This window comes from Pelecanus crispus, chromosome 2 (assembly GCF_030463565.1).
Source record: "Pelecanus crispus isolate bPelCri1 chromosome 2, bPelCri1.pri, whole genome shotgun sequence".
Lineage (NCBI taxonomy): Eukaryota > Metazoa > Chordata > Aves > Pelecaniformes > Pelecanidae > Pelecanus > Pelecanus crispus.
In genome coordinates, this window is record NC_134644.1 from 29,424,677 (window position 1) to 29,444,241 (window position 19,565).

At 41.5% G+C, this 19,565-nt stretch overlaps 2 protein-coding genes across 6 annotated transcripts in view; both read left to right on the forward strand.

Annotated features, from left to right (window-relative positions):
* Positions 1–19,565, forward strand: part of C1GALT1 (core 1 synthase, glycoprotein-N-acetylgalactosamine 3-beta-galactosyltransferase 1) — a 260,990-nt gene that overhangs the window by 117,064 nt on the left and 124,361 nt on the right. The gene's annotated exons all lie outside the window — the stretch shown is intronic.
* On the forward strand, positions 959–17,225 carry MIOS (meiosis regulator for oocyte development). 5 transcript variants are annotated; one of them, XR_012830851.1, is made up of 12 exons: positions 959–985; positions 1,736–3,102; positions 3,308–3,406; positions 4,908–5,165; positions 6,390–6,559; positions 10,237–10,302; positions 10,942–11,100; positions 11,865–12,017; positions 13,357–13,561; positions 14,629–14,758; positions 14,988–15,153; positions 16,213–17,225. XR_012830851.1 is itself a non-coding variant. In XM_075705647.1 (11 exons), the coding sequence occupies exons 2-11, from the start codon at positions 1,806–1,808 to the stop codon at positions 15,082–15,084; spliced, it is 2,634 nt and encodes an 877-aa protein (XP_075561762.1). In that variant the 5' UTR covers positions 959–985; positions 1,736–1,805; the 3' UTR covers positions 15,085–17,225. The 5 variants fall into 5 exon arrangements, 4 of the variants coding, with proteins under 4 accessions (XP_075561762.1, XP_075561766.1, XP_075561764.1 ...); XM_075705647.1 differs by having other exon boundaries at positions 14,988–17,225; XM_075705651.1 differs by lacking the exons at positions 13,357–13,561; positions 14,629–14,758; positions 16,213–17,225 and having other exon boundaries at positions 14,988–15,029.

Here is a 19,565-nt window from a genome sequence, read left to right on the forward strand (position 1 = left end):
CCGCTGCATTTTTTGGTCTAATGCTGTCCGGTTGTTCCTGCTTACTAGTTACTTCCACCAATGCGTAAAACTCGGTATCGTTGCCACCATTAGCCCTTTTTCCACCTGTCGTTGGCGCGTTTATCAGCACCAACCTTGTAGTGATGAGCCACTAAGCAACGTTGCATAAAGCAGTATCGCAACGGACAGAAGCTGAGCGGGTGCCAAGCGATCCCTCCCCTCGCTCTGTCACTGCTTCACGGTGTGACCCGTGTCCACCCAGCCCTACGAGTTTTTTAATCTTTGATTAAAAAAAAAAAAAACAGCTTTTTAACTTTAATCAACCCAATCTGGGGGGACAGGCTGGCCACACTCTACGCGTACTGTGCAGCTCGTGCCGTCACCGCTCCCCGCCCGCCGCCGCGGCACGGTGCGGGGCGACGAACGCCTCCCGCGGACCAATGAAAGAAGAGCGGCCCAAGGCCGGAAGTGAGCGCACGGCTGCGTCACGCGGAAGGCGCTGTGCATGGGCTGACGCTTACCTGCCGCCCCGCGCGCCGGAAGTGCAGCAGCTTTTCTGTCCCCGCGCGCCGGAAGTGCCACAGTTTTTCCTTCCCCGCTGCCCCCGCATCCGGAAACCCTCGTGCGCCGCCCGTTCTTCCTTCTCAGGCGGCGGGGCCGGCTGGCGGCGGGTCGCTGCGTGTGTCCCCCCCGCCTTCCCCGCCCGGCGGCGGCGGTGGTGTCGGAGGGCCCCGCGGGGTGGGTGAGCAGCCGCCGCGGCCGGGAAGGGTGGGAGGGCAGCGGTGGACCGCGCTCCGCTCCGCTCCGCTCCCGCCGCCGCCGCGGTGTCCCGGCGAGCCTCGGCGGCCTCCTCCTTCCGCGGCTCCTGCCTTGCGCTGGCCCTGGGCGGGGAGCGGCCAGGCGGCCTGCGGGCCCTGCGCCCCGCGGAGCGCGTCGCAGCCGGGCTGGGGGTAACCAGCAGGCCCACAGGGGAGGCCCGGGAGAAGTAAGTCAGGCTCCCTTTTCGTGCTTCCCAATCTAGTATGGCCCTTTCTACATTATAGAGGAGGTTTACAGAATCTGCGGGGTCTTTTTGTATATAGGCACGTGTAATGATTCTGGGCATGCAGCTGCTGAAAGCGTAAGTGGAATTTAACAGTATTGTACATTTATGAATGCTGCTAGGCCAAACGTGAACAAAGACAAGGTAACGTCGGGGCGGAAGGTGGGATTAGGAGCAATAGAATAAGATGAGGAGTGGCAAGTTGTATTTCTGTAGAAATCTTCAAAGAGGGCAAGCCTTTCTAGGCTATGGAACAGACTTCAGACAAAACAGTCAGACTCTAATTTTTGTCAGTTAGTGCGTTTTAGTTAGGCAGAGAAATTTTCTTTTACATGTTTTAGGGAGTGGCTCTTTACCAGCAGCACACCCATGTATCATGCCACATCACATCTCAGTTAATCCCTTCTTCCTTAATACTGGTGTGGAGTTTGTAAACACAGGTAATCCCGCTGTCAGTTTGTAGGTGGCTATGTTGGTTCTGTCTCAGGAGGTGTATAGCAGCAAAACCAAAGTGTGCTGCGGGGAAAGTGGTGTAATGCAGAGAATGCTTAAGGTTTTGGCCTGAAATGTATAAGTGTTAAACCCTTGGGCTAAAAGTCATTCAGAACCATATTTTTGTTTGTTTAAAGATGATCTCAGATTACAAAGGAATTTGGGTTTTGATAACATTCCTCCAAATTATTTTCTCAACAGTTTCCATATGCATGGATATCACCTGAATCTTCTTACAAGAGCTTAAATTGTGTGTAAACTTACCCTAACCATGAGCGGCTCCAAACCTGATATTCTGTGGGCCCCGCACCACGTTGACAGATTTGTTGTATGTGATTCGGAATTGAGCCTTTATCACATTGACTCTGCTGTAAGTTCAGAACTCAAGGCAGGATCCTTGCGGTTATCAGAAGAAACTACGGCTACGCTATTGTCAATAAATTCAGATACACCATATATGAAATGTGTGGCTTGGTATCCAAAGTATGATCCCGAATGTCTCCTTGCTGTTGGACAGGCCAATGGTCGAGTGGTACTTACTAGCCTCGGTCAAGATCACAACTCAAAATCTAAAGATTTGATAGGCAAAGAGTTTGTTCCCAAACATGCACGGCAATGCAATACCCTTGCGTGGAACCCACTGGATAGTAACTGGCTTGCTGCCGGGTTAGATAAACATCGGGCTGACTTTTCAGTATTGATCTGGGATATCAGTAGCAAATACGCCCCAGAGACTGCAGTTGCTACAGAGAAAGTAAGACTTTCAGCAGGAGATCCGGAAGCAGGACTGGTAGTAACAAAGCCACTGTATGAATTGGGACAGAATGATGCTTGTCTCTCTCTCTGTTGGCTTCCACGGGATCAGAAGCTGCTTTTAGCTGGAATGCATCGAAATCTGGCTATCTTTGATCTGAGGAACACAAGCCAAAAAATATTTGTGAACACCAAGGCTGTCCAAGGAGTGACTGTCGATCCCTATTTCCACGATCGGGTGGCTTCCTTCTATGAAGGACAGGTTGCCATATGGGATTTAAGAAAGTTTGAAAAGCCTGTTTTGACCTTGACAGAGCAACCAAAACCCTTAACAAAAGTTGCATGGTGTCCAACAAGAACTGGACTGTTAGCTACTTTAACAAGGGATAGTAATATCATTAGACTGTATGACATGCAACATACTCCCACCCCTATCGGAGATGAAACTGAGCCAACGATAATTGAAAGAAGTGTCCAACCATGTGAAAACTACATTGCTTCATTTGCCTGGCATCCCACAAGTCAAAATCGAATGGTGGTAGTGACTCCCAACAGAACTATGTCTGACTTCACAGTTTTTGAAAGAATTTCTCTTGCATGGAGTCCAGTGACATCCTTAATGTGGGCTTGTGGACGACATTTATATGAGTGTACAGAAGAGGGAAAGGCTAGTTCCTTGGAAAAAGACATAGCAACCAAAATGCGGCTCAGAGCTCTGTCAAGGTATGGTCTTGATACTGAACAAGTTTGGAGAAATCACCTCCTAGCTGGAAATGAAGATCCTCAGCTGAAATCGCTTTGGTACACTCTGCATTATATCCTTTATTTTACTGTAGTTTATATCCTAAAGAAGCAATATACCTTTATATGTAAACCAGTTATGTGAAATACATGAAAATCTTTAAATAAAATGCAACATCCTGTAAATACTTTGCATATGTTAATAGGATGTGAGTTTAAATTAAAAAACCTGTTTTTCAAACACTTGGGAAAAATTAAGCTTCCTATACATGAAAATACTTATGAAGCAGTATACTGAAGATATGGATCAAAAACTTACAGGAAACAAAGGTCCCTTAGTTTATGCTGGCATTAAATCAATTGTGAAGTCATCTTTGGGTAAGAATGTTCCAACTTTGATAAGTTCTATTGTAGTATGTTTACAGAATGATACACTCATGGGTTTGTCTTAAAGAATTGTTGAAAGAAGCTATTTAAAAATAGAGAAAAAAAGTATTTCTGTTTGTGTTTTAATATATGTAAGTTAATGGTTTATATTACAGTAATTTCTAGAATTTTCAGTGTTCTTGGAGAGTAAGTAATCATAAAAACAAAGTATCCTCAGAGGTAACTCTTCAACTGAGCTATTTCAAACATTTGGGTTTTGACTATGGTGCTGAAAATTCTTGCTCTCCACATAACTATTGTATTTTTCAAAGTTCCACATAAGGCTGTAGTTCTAGGAAGCTGACTTTACTGTAGTCACTGCTAATGTACTAAGTACATTTGTATAACTATGTTGAAATAAGCTGTCTTGTTCTGAAGTGGTAATCACCCCTGGTACATCACATTATGTCTCTCATGCTCACTGAAGTTTTTATTAGTATAATCTATTATTTGAATCTTTCCTTCTCTATTCATTATGTGTCTTATTAATATTCATGCTCCTTGGAGCAAAAAATAACTCTTCAGCAGTGGGAAAGCTTCTAGCATGTTGATGTTTGCTAAGAAGAAGAGAACTGGTAGAGCAGGTGCTTGACTGTGGATTATGTATTTTCAAACTGAACATACTGATAACTGCTGTCAACTCTAACGAGAACCTCCAAAATCTTAGGAGGTAGGAGAAAGAAAAAAGACTTAGTGGGGAATATGTGTCAAGTTTAGATGCATGATTTTTATCAAAATAATTTTGTCTATGCTGCTCCTTAGCATGGAGTTTTTAGTGATGTTAATTTGAAGTGCTTGTTGTGGTTTAACTCGGCAGGCAACTAAACACCTCACAGCCATTTGCTCACTCCCTCCCCCAGTGGGATGGGGGAGAGAATCGGGGGAAAAAAAAAAAAAGTAAAATTTGTGGGTTGAGATAAAGACAGTTTAATAGGACAGAAAAGGAAGGGAAAATAATAATAATCATAAAAGAATATACAAAATAAGTGATGCACAATGCAGTTGCTCGCCAACCAATGCCCAGCCAGTCCCTGAGCAGCGATCGCTGCCCTCTGGCCAACTCCCCCCAGTTTATATACTGGGCATGACGTCATATGGTATGGAATAGCCCTTTGGCCATGTTGGGTCACCTGTCCTGGCTGTGCCCCCTCCCAGCTTCTTGTGCACCTGGCAGAGCATGGGAAGCTGAAAAGCCCCTGACTAGCATAAGCAGTACTTAGCAACAACTAAAACATCAGTGTGTTATCAACATTCTTCTCATCCTAAATCCAAACCACAGCACTATGCCAGCTACTAGGAAGAAAATTAACTCTATCCCAGCCAAAACCAGGACAGTACTAAAATATGATACTCAGCTTTTGTATTCTGCTTTATGATTGAAATCAAAGCGTTGCATTGCAATTGCGATTTAACTTGTGATTTAACCATAATTTAACTTATTTCCCATTTCTAGGAACAACAGAGAACCTCAGGCACAGCAGGAGTGGATCTGACAGACAGGCAGATATTATTCAATATCTGAGTGAGGAGAGATCCTTGGCTTTGCAGCTCTGTGGGTGGATAAAGAAGGGAACAGACTTAGATGTGGAACCTTTTTTAAATTCATTGGAACAGGAAGGAGACTGGGAGCGAGCTGCTGCTGTAGCACTTTTCAACTTGGACATCCGTCGAGCAATACAAATTCTAAATAAAGGGGCTTCCTCGGGAAAAGGTGTGTATTGTGTTTAGTACCTTTTATTTTGGCATTATGTCACCCTAGTAGACAAAATTATGGAAGATAGTATGGAAAAGATGTCTGTTTTATGACATAGTTACTTGAAGTGGTTGTTTTGGAGCCAAAGAATCTGAGAAATCCTGATCTTTCACTCCTCAGACTATCATATGCCTTACTGTCTAGTTAAAATAGGTTGTATGTTTCAGATTTTCCTATTGATGCATACCCTAGAAAGTGTTACACTCAGAACTAGTGGGATTCTTTTATTTTAATGGCATTGCATCTTGGGTAGGTGTCATGTATATCTGCTTCCATTGGGCTGTATGGAGCTTTCCTCCAGTGCAATGGCTGTCGAATAACTGAAATGTAATATTCAGGGTGTGCAGAAAACGTTTGTTTTGGAGTAATATTTGATAAGAGTTGCAATGTATGAGGGAAAAGTGAAGATACTGCAGCCAGGAGATGGAGGTATTTTTGTTCTGTTTTCTTGCCACTATTCCTCCTACAACTCCAATTTGTATCTGTGTTCCCTTATTAAACTTAAAAGACTATCTTGCCACTAAAGCGAGCAGGTAAGACACGGAGGGAGCTGTTACTGTTCTTTTATTTTTAATATTGCCCCTTTTTGGTGGGGGAAAGTGTCCCTGTGCTTTCCATAGGGAAGGTTCAGAGCGGAGACATGCTATCTTCAAATTCAAAAATAAAATTAATCTTTCTGACAGAATGAATATTTAGATGAAATAGACTTAATGTTTTTAGGAAACTTGTTAACTTGAAGGTGCTACATGCAGTTGTCATCCTCCAGCTAGGTCTGTTAAGTGATGGCAATATATACAATCGTATCTTTTCACTTCTTGTGGATATGAATTATGGTAATGACAGTCTTTTATGATAGCAATAGGAACACATTTAGCAGTTCAAAACTATTTCAAAATACCAGAACCAGTGTGATGTTGCTTAAAATATAACTCGGGCTGTCATACATGTGAGCTTGTGACTTCTAGAGCTGTTAACTTACCTGAACAGAGGCCTTTAAAGCAGAAACTAATAAATGCTAGTGTATGCATATTTATTTTAGCTAGTGTTAATTCTACTGCACTTTGTCTTGCATTCTGACAAAACATTCTGTTTCGAACTGATGCTTTCAGTTACAGTTTTAATTGGATTTTTTTTAAGTCCTTAACTTGAATATTGTTTCACTGATTGTTTTTAATAAATTAGGTGATCTGAACCTTAATGTAGTAGCAATGGCTCTGTCAGGCTACACAGATGAGAAGAACTCACTTTGGAGAGAAATGTGCAGTACTCTAAGACTGCAATTGAACAATCCCTACTTGTGTGCTATGTTTGCTTTCCTGACAAGTGAGTCTGGTTCATATGATGGCGTTTTGGTGAGTAAATTTCTGTTATGTTAAAATTCCTTTAAGTAATAGTGCATATGTATACGCACACACATATGTAGGGGGAAATGCTAATATACTCTGTGAATTAATCGGATTAGAATGTATTATCTTCTCCTGCTGCTGGCAGATAACATTTTTTTTCTGCTAAACAGACATCTCAGATTAGTGAATGTTACGTTAGTGAACAAAACATTCATAAGCAGCCAAAATATCCAATATAGTTCACACATGTTTTTAGAGGGAATTTTTTTTAGCATGGAGTTATTGAACCACTAGAAATAAGTTATCAAAATGATTTAAGCAGGGGAGAGAAGTTAATAATGGAAATGCACAAAACAGAATAAGTGCAGGGGAGTTTGCAGGACTTTCATCAAGCTATATTTGCATTGAATTGTATTTTATTTTTCCTTGTTTACTTGTTAAAATAATTTCACTGTGTTGAAACAGTAAACAGAATAGTTTCACATCTTCTGAAATTGGTATAAAATTGCCATGTGAAGAGCAAACTTAATCTTTAATTACGAGATACTTCAAGCCTTTGGAGGAGTAACATACTTGATCTTTGGTTAGAGAACAACAGAAATGCTTGATTCAGTACTAATTATTTAGCCCAAGGGAGGACTCCTGTAATACAACAGGGTAATTGGCCTAAACCTGTTGAAAGCAAAGTTAAAAAAAAAAAAGGTAAGAATCCCAGAGAAGAGAAAGAAACCTGAGTCTTTTTTTCTCTCAAGAGAGAATGTTCTTGTTCTCTGGATGTTAGGTAGTAATTTTATAGTTGTTTTTTACTGATGAATTGGAAACTGACAGATCGTAAGGTGTTTTATTTTAATTTTTACTTCAGTGAGACCTGTTGAAGTTTGCATGAATAAGATTTTGCCAAGCACATCTCCTTGTTTTGGCAGTGTCAATCACAATTTCTATTCTGAGAATATCAGGAGGGAAAAATAGGGGCATAGCTAAGTACCAGAATTAATCTAGTCAAGGATTTTTTTTCTTCAGTGTCGCATCTAGTAAAAGGATTAAAAAGCAGAAAGTAAATACAGCATTGCTGCACATTGAGTGCCAATATAGAATCATAGAATGCTTTGGGTTGGAAGGGACCTTTAGAGGTCATCTCGCCCAACCCCCCTGCAGTGAGCAGGGACAGCTTTAACCAGATCAGGTTGCTCAGAGCCCCAGCCAACCTGACCTTCAATGTTGCCAGGGATGGGGCCTCCACTGCCTCTCTGGGCAACCTGTTCCAGTGCTTCACCACCCTCATTGTAAAAAACTTATTTCTTATGTCTAGTCTAAACCTATTCTTCTTTAGTTTAAATCCGTTATTCCTTGTCCTGTCACAACAAGCCTTGCTAAAAAGATTCTCCTCATCTTTCCTGTAGGCCCCCTTTAAGTATTGGAAGGTCGCAATAAGGTCTCCTTGCAGCCTTCTCTGCTCCAGGCTGAACAATCCCAACTCTCTCAGCCTGGCCTCATAGGAGAGGTGCTCCAGCCCTCGCATCATTTTGGTGGCCCTCCTCTGGACCCGCTCCAGCAGGTCCATGTCCTTCTTGTGCTGAGGGCCCCAGAGCTGGACACAGTGCTCCAGGTGAGGTCTCACCAGAGCAGAGTAGAGGGGCAGAATCACCTCCCTCGACCTGCTGGCCACGCTTCTTTTGATGCAGCCCAGGATTCGGTTGGCTTTCTGGGCTGCAAGCACACATTGCCGGCTCATGTCCAGCTTTTCATCCACCAGTACCCCCAAGTCCTTCTCCACAGGGCTGCTCTCAATCTCTTCATCCCCCAGCCTGTACTGATATTGGGGGTTGCCCTGTCCCAGGTGCAGGACCTTGCACTTGGCCTTGTTGAACCTCATGAAGTTCACACAGGCCCACCTCTCCGGCTTGTCCAGGTCCCTCTGGATGACATCTCGTCCTGGTGTGTCAACGGCACCACTCAGCTTGGTGTCATCTGCAAACTTGCTGAGGGTGCACTCGATCCCACTGTCTATGTCATTGATGAAGATGTTAAATAGCACCGGTCCCAGTATGGACCCCTGAGGGACTCCACTTGTCACTGGTCTCCATGTGGACATCGAGCCATTGACCACGACCCTCTGGATGTGACCATCCAGCCAACTCTTTATCCACCGAACAGACCACCCATCAAACCTATATCTCCTCCATTTAGAGAGAAGGATGTTGTGGGGGACTGTGTTGAATGCTTTACAGAAATCCAAGTAGATGACATCCCTTGCTTTTCCCTTGTCCACAGATGCAGTCACTCCTTCATAGAAAGCCACTAGGTTGGTCAGGCAGGACTTGCCCTTGGTGAAGCTGTGCTGGCTGTCTCGAATCACCTCCCTGTCTTCCATGTGCTTGAGCATATCCCCTAGGATGATCTGTTCCATGATCTTCCCAGGCACAGAGGTGAGGCTGACAGGTCGATAGTTCCCAGGGTCCTCCTTTCTTCCCTTTTTGAAAATGGGCACAACATTCCTCTTCTTCCAGTCAGCAGGGACTTCAGCTGACTGCCATGATTTTTCAAATATCATGGAGAGTGGCTTGGCAACTACATCAGCCAATTCCCTCAGGACTCTGGGATGCATCTCATCAGGTCCCATAGACTTGTGTACACTGAGGTTCTTCAGGTGGTGTTAAACCTGATCTTCCCTTACAGTGGGACGGGCTTTACTCCCCTGGTCCCCATCTTTTGGTCCATCGATTCGGGAGGGATGAGAGAGGTTGCTAGTGAAGACTGAGGCAAAGAAGTTGTTGAGTACCTCAGCCTTCTCCTCGTCCATTGATACAAGTTCGCCTTTCTTGTTCCTCAAGGGGGGTACGCTTTCTTTAACCTTCATTTTCTGGGTGATATACCTGTAGAAACCCTTCTTGTTATTCTTTACATCCCTTGCCAAATTCAGCTCCATCCTCACCTTGGCCTTCCTGACCTCCTCCCTACACAACCAGGCCGTTTCCCTGTATTCCCCCCAGGACACCTGTCCCTGCTTCCACTGCCTGTGCAGTTCCCTCTTACTCTTTAGTTTGACCAGCATGTCTCGACTCAGCCATGCTGGTCTCTTCCCTTCCTTGCCTGATTTTTTGCACTTGGGGACTGATAGCTCTTGTGCTCTATGGAAGGTGTCTTTAAAGATCTGCCAACTCTATACTTGTGAGAAATCCACGTTCTGGGTGTTTGGAGTTAGTTTTTGGTTGGTTTTGTTTGTTTTGTTTATTAACTTTTTGTTGTGATTTTAGGAAGGAATTGAGTGGTTAGGCTAGTTATTTTATAAATACAGTAAATGAAAGTTTGTTTATTTTTCTTCCCCCTGTGACATGGTAACACTCTTGGCTATATGTGCTAGGAGCGCTAAGCCCAGCTCTACATGACTTGCAAAGTTTCTTTTTCTAGAGTTTCATAAACCACGTAGGATGTGTTGTACCAGGCTTTTCTGCCATTTGAGTAGACTGTTGCAGTAGCCACAGTCTTGCTCTGATACCTGTATCTGAGTATAAACGATTAATCTGAAATTTAGTGTTGGCTTTCTTCAGATGTGAACTTTTCTTTGTACATAATCAACTTCATAGTATTAGTTATACAATAGTGCAAATGTTCGACTTTACAAACAATGTATTGAAAGTGGAAACTTGTGTGTGATGGTAATATTCCCATTTTTCTCTCCAAAGTATGAAAATAACGTAGCTGTACGAGACAGAGTGGCATTTGCTTGCAAGTTCCTCAATGATGCTCAGGTAAGTTTGCGGTGCACATTTAAGCAAGCTGTTAAGCTAGGCTTTATTTAGAGGCAGAAGAAACTCTGGGGTGGAGGGGTGAACAGTGGAAGCAATGATTGTTTTTTCTCATCACAGTAGGATATAAGGTATGGTATAATCTGGTCTTCAGTTTGTACCTTCAGCTTGATTTTTGGTTTTTTTTCTTGTTTGTTTGGGTTTTTTTTATTAGTATTCATGACATTCTAGTTTGTTAAATGCTATTGTGTTACCTGTATGTCTGTTTTGCTGGAGAGTATTTGTACTCATTCAGTATTTATTTCCAGATGCTTATGTTCTCTTGAGTTAAGGCTTGGTTTTACAGCAGGAATGTTTTCTTTGAAATTCACTGAGGTATTTAAAGAATATGTAACCTCCTTCTTTGCACTTCCTATCAGGAGGCTTAAAGCTTGTTGATAAATACATGAATTCTTGCAATATAGTGGATATAGCCATATAACTTTTTCTGCATAACATCCAGCAAGCAGTATATTCTGTTAGCAGCAGTCACTCGTAAAGAAAGTTATTCAAATTGTGAGAAGTTTTGTCATATGCCAACATAAATGAGTTAGGAAGGGATGAACAGATGGCAAAAGTAAAGTAATTTTTTTTTTTTAATAGCTGAACAGGTTTATTGAAAAGCTGACGAATGAAATGAAAGATGCTGGGAATTTGGAGGGAATACTGTTAACAGGGCTGACAAAAGATGGAGTTGACTTGATGGAAAGTTATGTTGACAGAACTGGAGATGTCCAGACAGCAAGCTATTGCATGCTACAGGTTAGTGTTTCACTCGAAAATCAATCTTTATAGAGGAGAACCAAACATAGTTCCTTTAGCAGTGTAGTATTGAAGCTTGTGAACTAAAAAGTATTTCCTATAATAAATTGGGACGATATATACCATGCCTGTTTTCGGAATCATCTGAAACACTCACTGTTAACTATAAACATGTATCTTCACTCTCTCTGGTTGAGACAGCTTGAGGAGGTAGTAGGGGAAAGAGGCAAAAATAAAACATAGTCCTTTTCACGAGCTGAACTAGGAGTACCTATTCCCCTGTTTATTGCTGGTGTGTTTCCTGACAGGTTCATTATTTTTTTTGCTTCCAGGATTTTGATGGAGAACTGAGGTGAGGTTTTTCATTTGTCTGTAGGCATTGTTTTGTTTTGGTTTTTTTTTATGATGGACTTGTCTTGGCCCTTACACAGTTGCAGCTATTGCCAGCACTGTGTTTAACTGCATATGTAATCATAACAGTGATGTAGACTGTGATATGTGACAGAATTTTATAATCCTTTATCTGACGGACACAAGTTTTTAGGAGGACGTGGCAGCACAAGTATTTTCAACCAGAGAGGCAGACTGAAGAAAATTTTTATCCAACTTGCATTACAGTTTAACAAAAAATTAATCTTCCTCTAGGCAAATTACACTGTATTATTTCTCATATCTTGTAGTACGCTTTGTAAAGCCTTTTGAAAAAGTAAATATGTATTGTGTATCTTCAGAATGTGTCTGACATTTTTTCCTGTCTGCTTTAGGGTTCTCCATCAGATGTACTTAAGGATGAGAGGGTTCAGTACTGGATCGAGAACTACAGGAATCTTCTAGATGCTTGGAGATTTTGGCATAAGCGTGCAGAATTTGATATCCATAGGAGTAAGCTGGATCCCAGTTCAAAACCTTTAGCCCAGGTAAACGTCATTCCTGTGTGAAGTATGACCAGTCCAGAAAGGAAGGTGTCATGGTACTTCTGTAGAAAAAAGTTGCTGGCCGCACCTTGGCTTTCATGAGGATTCATGTGCAAAAGAAAGATTTCAACTAAGGCTGCCCTAAAAAAGTAGCTGTGTTTTCTAAAAAAAAAAAATTTTGAAAAAAGGACTTGATAACTGCTTTGATAGACAGTACAGAAATATGGTAAACAAATCTACATTTCTTCATATCTAATCTAGGAAATCAGTTCCCTGCCATTTTATTTGTGTTGGGGTTTTTTTCTTTTCTTAAAACTTTTCCTTTCAAATAACAGTTTGTCTTTCAGAAACTGTAACTTTTCAACACTTTTCCTGGAGAAACTGTTTTTTTTCCTCCCATGTTGAATCCTCCCATGATGTATCATCCAGCTGAATTCAGCATCAGGGTGAGGATGATGCTGAAACCAGGGAATTGAACCAAGAATCGGTTCAAATTGGCTCTGTTTTAATTGAAGCGAACCTCAAAGCTATTTTGAAGCCCTTGAACCTTAAACTAAAAGTGAACAGCAGCAACTTCCGTTATCAGTTCTGAACATAAGCTAAACCAAAAAACAGCACCCTGTCCGAGTGCTATCTACTTAACGTCTGGTGGCATTTTTAGCCAACATCGGCTTACCACAGCACCTTCCACTCTCTCATGTCTGCTAAGTATGTGTATTACAAGCCTTAGGGCCCAAGGGTTTCTAAGGAAGGCTATTTTTGAATTCATGTATCTGTCACAGCTGTTTAAGGAGAGCATCCGTACTGCTCCAAGTGGGAGTGAGTTGACTTTGCTGCTCCTTCCTTATGTGATCAACATAAATAGCCCCCAAAGAGTTTAAAATATGTGTTCCTTGGTATCAAGTCACAACTTGTGGCATAAGGTATGCAGATAAAGATTATTAGGAAAATCCTCATGTTAGGGACTCTAGAGTGGATCACCTGACTGTAAGGAGGGAGAGACCAGATTTAATTATACAGTAAGTAGAGTAACCTTAATTTCTTTCATTACTGCAGATACAGCTTTTTATTATTCTAAATAATACCTTTCCAAGTTTTAGCAATTCTGCATGTTCTTATGTGCTTTTGAGGTAAGTGAGCATCATTAAGGCCTGCTTCTCAGGACTGTGTGCCACATCTATAAGCCAGGATGTTAGGAGCTCCTTCACAAGTAGCCTTGGCTTTCCAGGACACTTTCTAGAATATCTGGTAAATAAGTGTTTGCTAGCTTGAATGAATTCACTCATAGGTGTAGCAGAAGTGGAACCAAACCAAAAAATTAATGGGCTTTTGTTCTTTTTAGGTGTTTGTGAGTTGCAATTTCTGTGGAAAATCAATCTCTTACAGCTGTTCAGCTATTCCTCATCAGGGGCGAGGTTTTAGCCAATATGGAGTTAGTGGTTCACCAACTAAGTCAAAAGTTACAAGCTGTCCTGGTTGCCGTAAACCCCTTCCTCGCTGTGCGCTTTGCTTGATAAACATGGGAACACCAGTTTCCAGCTGTCCAGGTATGATACAGTGGGTTTCAGTTATTCAGCTAGAGTACTAGTTGGAGGCCTAATTAGCAGTTCCTGTTGGAAGATCTTCTGTTACACCTTTTTCTTTCTATTTGTACTCATACTGTAAATATTCGTACTCATAATTTTGAGGGAGGAACACCATAATTGAAAACTTGTTTACATCCCATCTGATTTTTGTGATGAAACCTACGTCTCAGTTCTTTGGTGTCAGACAGAATACACAGTTACTTGGTTCTGACAGTTTTCCCAGTGAGATTGTCAGTGAAATTCCATGGTTAGGCAGATACAAAGTATTGTGGTGGTCAGTACTGTGAGCTTAAAAACTGTAAGAAATGGGAAGTGTGTTTTCTTGAGATGAATTGTAGGGATGCTACAGAAATCTTGGAATGTTAGTTAATTGATTTTTAGCTGGAAGAGGAAGAGAGAATAAATTTAATGTGGTATACTTTCTGTCACTAAGTATGAAAGAATGTATGGGTCATGTCACAGCGAAGAAATATTATGACTAGAATCTTTAGGCTCTAAATGTCTTGGACTCAGCATTATACAAGGTCTAAATTAAACTGATTTTGTCCATATTTTTTGGTCAGTCTTGTTACAGAGCCATGAGCAGCCGTGCAGTTGTCATCTATTTATGTATCTCTTCTCATTCTTTGACTACTCTGTGTTATGACTTCTATATTGTCATTGTTCCAATTCATAACTTAGATTTTGTTGTTTTTTTCTAAAGCAGAACATTTCATGTACAGTAAAACAGGCCCATGATTCACTAGAACATAAATCACTGTTGATAGAGATTCTGTCTGTAAAATTTGTTTAATAGGCAAGTTTAGCATGTCTGTAAGATGTGAAACAACAGCTCAGCAATATAATTCTTGTTTTGGCATTCCACCAGTTCTTAGAAATTTTACTGACTTCTCTCTTAAAATCAGGCCACTTCTTCACATAATGTTCCTAATTTCAAATTTATTCTAATAGTGTTACTGGGACTGAACTAAAAATGAAGCATAACAATTTACAAGCATATTTGTGGGGGTGGGTTTGCTTCTGCACAGGAGGATCCAAGTCAGATGAAAAAGTGGATCTTAGCAAAGACAAGAAGTTAGCCCAGTTCAACAACTGGTTTACTTGGTGTCACAACTGTAGGCATGGTGGACATGCTGGGCATATGCTTAGCTGGTTCAGGTAAGTTGATGATAAAATTTTTCTTATTTCACATGTTTATGCTGCACTGAGTAGGACGTGCCTCCATCATTATGATGTTTTGTTAGTTTAGAGCATATGCAAAACTTAACTATGATGCTGAAGTTTTCTGAGATACTGTGTCCCTGCATATACTTAAATGTATAGACTACAAAATTCTTGTTAGTTTTATTTTACCTGTTTTTTTCTTTTTTCTGATATTGCTATCTAGGGACCATACTGAGTGCCCAGTTTCTGCCTGCTCTTGTAAGTGTATGCAGCTGGATACAACAGGGAATCTTGTTCCAGCAGAGACTGTCCAGGCATAAATATTGTTTGAAAATGTGGGGTGCTCTAATGGATGTCCATCATAGTCCAAGCATATATCTTAGACAAAGGTAATTTGTGACGTACTGACTGTGAAAAAATAAATTGCTATCAGATTATTAAAATGATGTGTGTATGACTGTGCTTGGTAGAAACAGGTATTCCTGAAATGAGCCTCTGGGTACACTATGTGGTCCTTGTTCAGAGGATTGAAGCAGTTCAGTTCAAAAGCACTCCTGGAATTGTGGACGCTTTGGATTTGCTAAAATCCAAAGCACTTTATTAAAAATTTTCAGGGTAGTGCTGATTGGCCCTTTTATTTGTTTTCCAAACAAAGCAGTGTTTATACGCTGTGAAAGTGGGCCTTCAAAATAAACACCTGAAAAGTGTTCTTCAGAAGATTGCAAAGTGATGCTATGGATTCCTCTGTTCATTGTTTGATCACACTTTCTTGTATGCAAACCATTGTTTCCTTGTAAGTTCATTCAAAGTGCCACTGTTAATTGTATTCTAAAGATTTTTACGTTGAAGAAAAATCCATTTTTTTCTGTTCCCAAGTGTTGTTAATAGTAAAGCAGTATCTTTGCTATTCAAGGTTTTATGTAATTTACCTACATACCTAGCTGATGTGAATTTTAATGCTAAAGAACTGAGGTTTGGTCTCCTAGCGATGTCTATATCGTAGAGAAGAGTTCCCGGAAAAGTTATGTGTCTGTTTCAGTGCAGAGTGCAGGTAAACTATAGGAGGTTTCATTTGATTGATTAATTTTTAATGTAGTACTGTGAAGATCAGAAATCTCAAGGACTGGAAGACTTGTAAATATTTACATTTTAAACCACATGCTGAATTTTGACTACAAAAGTATTTGAAGACTTTTGGATAATCAGCGTTTCCCTGTACTTCTGAAATATGCTGGGAAGTGTGAAATCAACCTATATAAATCCTGCTTCTGGTCACTAGCAGACACTAGTCTGCTCCCAAAAGGCTGCACAATTTTAGGTCATTGACCAGAAGTAGTTCTAGGTATGTTACCAGCTGGAATTAAGATTATTTATTAACTTGAGAGTCAATGATAGTTTGCTAATACTGTGCTAGGAGCTAATTGGTATTGTTGTCCTTGATTTTGTAGGCAACAAAATTCACACAAATTAGGGGAAAAAAACCTGTTTTAAGGTATGTGATAACAACATCAGTTTACTTGGTGTGTGTTTATTTACTAGTAAAAATGGTATATGAGTTACTTAACACTTGCGTGCTATGAAATACTAAACGGAATACTAGCAATAAATTGGTACCATATTGCCAGGACTGTGAAAATTGGTGTTTTAAAAGAGAATATATTGTAATATACCACTAGTTCTAAGTGCTCTAGTGTAGTTGCAACAAGATAGAATTTGGAAACTGTTTCTGTAGGTGTACATGATTACATTCAGGACTTTGGGTTGTATTTTCCGATTTAGCATTAATGTTGTAATATATCTGCTACATTTATTCTGATCTAAAACTCTTGCCTAATTGACAAAGATCTTTTTTAAGTTAAAAATCTAAGAGGTACTTGATATTTGTAGGTGTGGGAGAGCAGTTGCTTTTTTTCTTTTTAGAGTATTTATTTCTTTCCAGTATTTTTGCACACTTCACGTTGCTGTTGAAGAGCTCTTCAAGATGCTCTCCATTTATAAATGTAAACTGGGGTTTTATGTATGATACCCTATTTATATAAATACAGGCAATAAAACTTTTGCTTTATGGAAATGAGGATTTGTAAGTGTCAAGGATCTGTTTTTATTCCTCTGTAGTAACAATATTTAGTAAATCTTCCTGATAAATTCCATGTCCCAGTGAATGCAACTACTTACAGTGTCTCATTTTCTTATGTAAAGAAAACTCATTTATAACGTTTTTGACTTGACTATACCTGTTTGTGTCAAATTCTATCATTTCATTAAATTAGATGCTTACTTTGATACTCAGCATGTCTTTGAAATGTTTTGGATTATGAATGTGTGCATATTCTGGCACAGTATAACTATCAGTTTTGGCTGTTGTAATTGGTAATCAGGCTTTCGGACCAGTAATTACAGTAAAGTAAGAGGTGTATGGTTTTTAATGATCAGATTTTTTCCTTGTTTTGCTTTTAAATTAATAAAGCCGTGGTTTGGGGAGTGATTTGTTGTCTTCTAACAAAAACTATAGCTACAGACATTTTGTTAGCTGCAGTTACTTTTACATTTACTGTTTTCTGATACCTACTCAATTCTGATATATCAGAGTTAACTAGATGAAGGTGGCCTTGCATGCTTAAGTGTTTTGACCTTATGGTTCATGCTGATTACATTTTATTATTTTCCTTTCATTATATGCTCCAGCATTGCCTCCCTTCCCTGATGAAGCACAAGCGCTTTCGCGTATGCACAGGCTGCTTGCACATGAGCACAACGTGAGTTGTGCACGTGTCCGTGCCCGAGCAAGGACAGCAGAGCGGGTCTGGTGGTGGTGACCAGGGTTAGCAAGAGTCCAGTAATTGCCAGACAAGTCTGCAGTGATGCCCCTGACCGGGCTTCTCCCCGCTTCCTGTGTGCAGCCCTAGGTTCCTGCACAGTTCTTCACTGCACAGCTGCATTCTGGTGGCCTCCCTCGGCATCCCCACTAGAACTGAATTTCCTCAAGAGAATTTGCCAAATTTTAGTCTGTTCCTCCATTTCAGACTTACGGACTGCTTTCTGTACCTTACCCAACTGGGACATAAAACCATTCCCCTTCTGGGCTGTCAGAGCAGAGAGGGAAGTCACAGCAGCTTGCTGGCCCACAGGGAGGGCTGCTCCCAGCTCCCTTACCTGGGAGTCCTTCTGCCCCACTGCTACGGAGCATTGAACAGGAGTGACTCTTGACCACTGAGTGATGATTTCCATGTCCACCAGACACGCCAAGGAGAGGTTTGGCTGGAGGAAGTAGGGACACCTGGATTGCAGCATGGCCCTTGTTACAGTGGCAATCTCTTGTGTTGCCCCACAAGGGCCAGTGTGATGCAGCTGTGCCATTGCCCTCCCAAAGTTCAGAGATTCTTTCATCCTGTGTGTAGGTTCCCTGAATAAGACTCTCCGTTGCGTCCGTTTCATAATTTTTATTTGCAGTTTAGCCTGCTGGACAGCTAGAACAGGCTGATGGTTTAAGAATTGTTTCTCAAAACACAGCTCTCCAAAACAGCATTTCATGAAGACTGGACCACCTAGCAACCCCTGCAACAAGGCAGGCAGCCTTAAACTGCCTCTCGTTTTTGAACTGCTTAGTAACCAGCTTCTGCTACAGCCTAACCTCCACTGCACTCAAGGAAGCCCAGTTTGGGACCTGCTCAATCCCCTCTCCACCTTTCCACAGCTATCTGGCCCAATCTGTGCTTCCCCGTACCTCTGGCAGACACCCCTTCTGTACCAGATTTGTTTTTCTCCAGTTATGCCTACTTAGATCAGGATCCTGCCAACTGTGCCTGCCAGATGTTACAGGAGGAGAAGCATCCCCCATGCTGATGTTAGGAAGGGTGCTCCAAACATTCCCTTACGAAGGGCAGGGATAAAGGTGCCAAGTCCCAGAAGTCAGTCACAAGTGTGGTGGGAGCAGCAGGCTCGCCGTCCTGCTCTAAATGACAGGAATCTCTCCCAGGCAGCCCTGATTACGTCACTCACTTCGTACCCCCTTTCCTCTCCCGGGTTCCCACCCTTTACCAGCCTTGTGTCCTCCCAGAGAAGCCGCCAGCTCCTAGTCATACCTTCCATTACTGGCCCTGGTTCTGGTGACACCCCTCTTTGGTGTTTATGATACTGCTGCCCTTGTGACTCCCCTTCGGTCAGCAACCCACGAACCCACTATTTCCCATTTTATTACCTAGGAGGCCGGGCAGTTTCTCACACCTGCATCTTGTTAGTGCAGTCCTGACTGATGGTGATTCATTTCCCTTGGGTATCTGGAATGGCTGGCAGTTTCCCACATTGCTATCCTGGTAAATGCACATATGACATAAGCATTACTTTAATATCAAGAATATTTTACAGTTCCTTGCATTGCTGTCCTGTTAGTATAGCCATATAGCCAGGGTAGGCCACTTATTCACAAACCTTGATAGCCTATAGAGAAGCAGATGAACAAAAAGCACACAGTGGAAACTTTTAGTTGTATACTCCTTGCCTGGCCATGTACCGTCGCTGTGGGACTGGATGAACAAGAAAAGTCTCGACTGATAAAGGGAAACCGTGGCATTTACCACTCAGATGCGTTCGCACGCCAGAGCGCATACCCAAGGACGGTGTCTGTACGGGGGTGAAGTGCTACAGCCATCTAGTGGTAGGCTATTTCATTGGGCCTGGACAGTCTGGATAACTAACTGTATGTAACTTTTTACAGAATATATGTACACGCACAAAATAGCGACTTTCTAAAATAGAATAGTACAAAAAGACTTTTAAATGCTAGGAAAACATGCATGCAGTT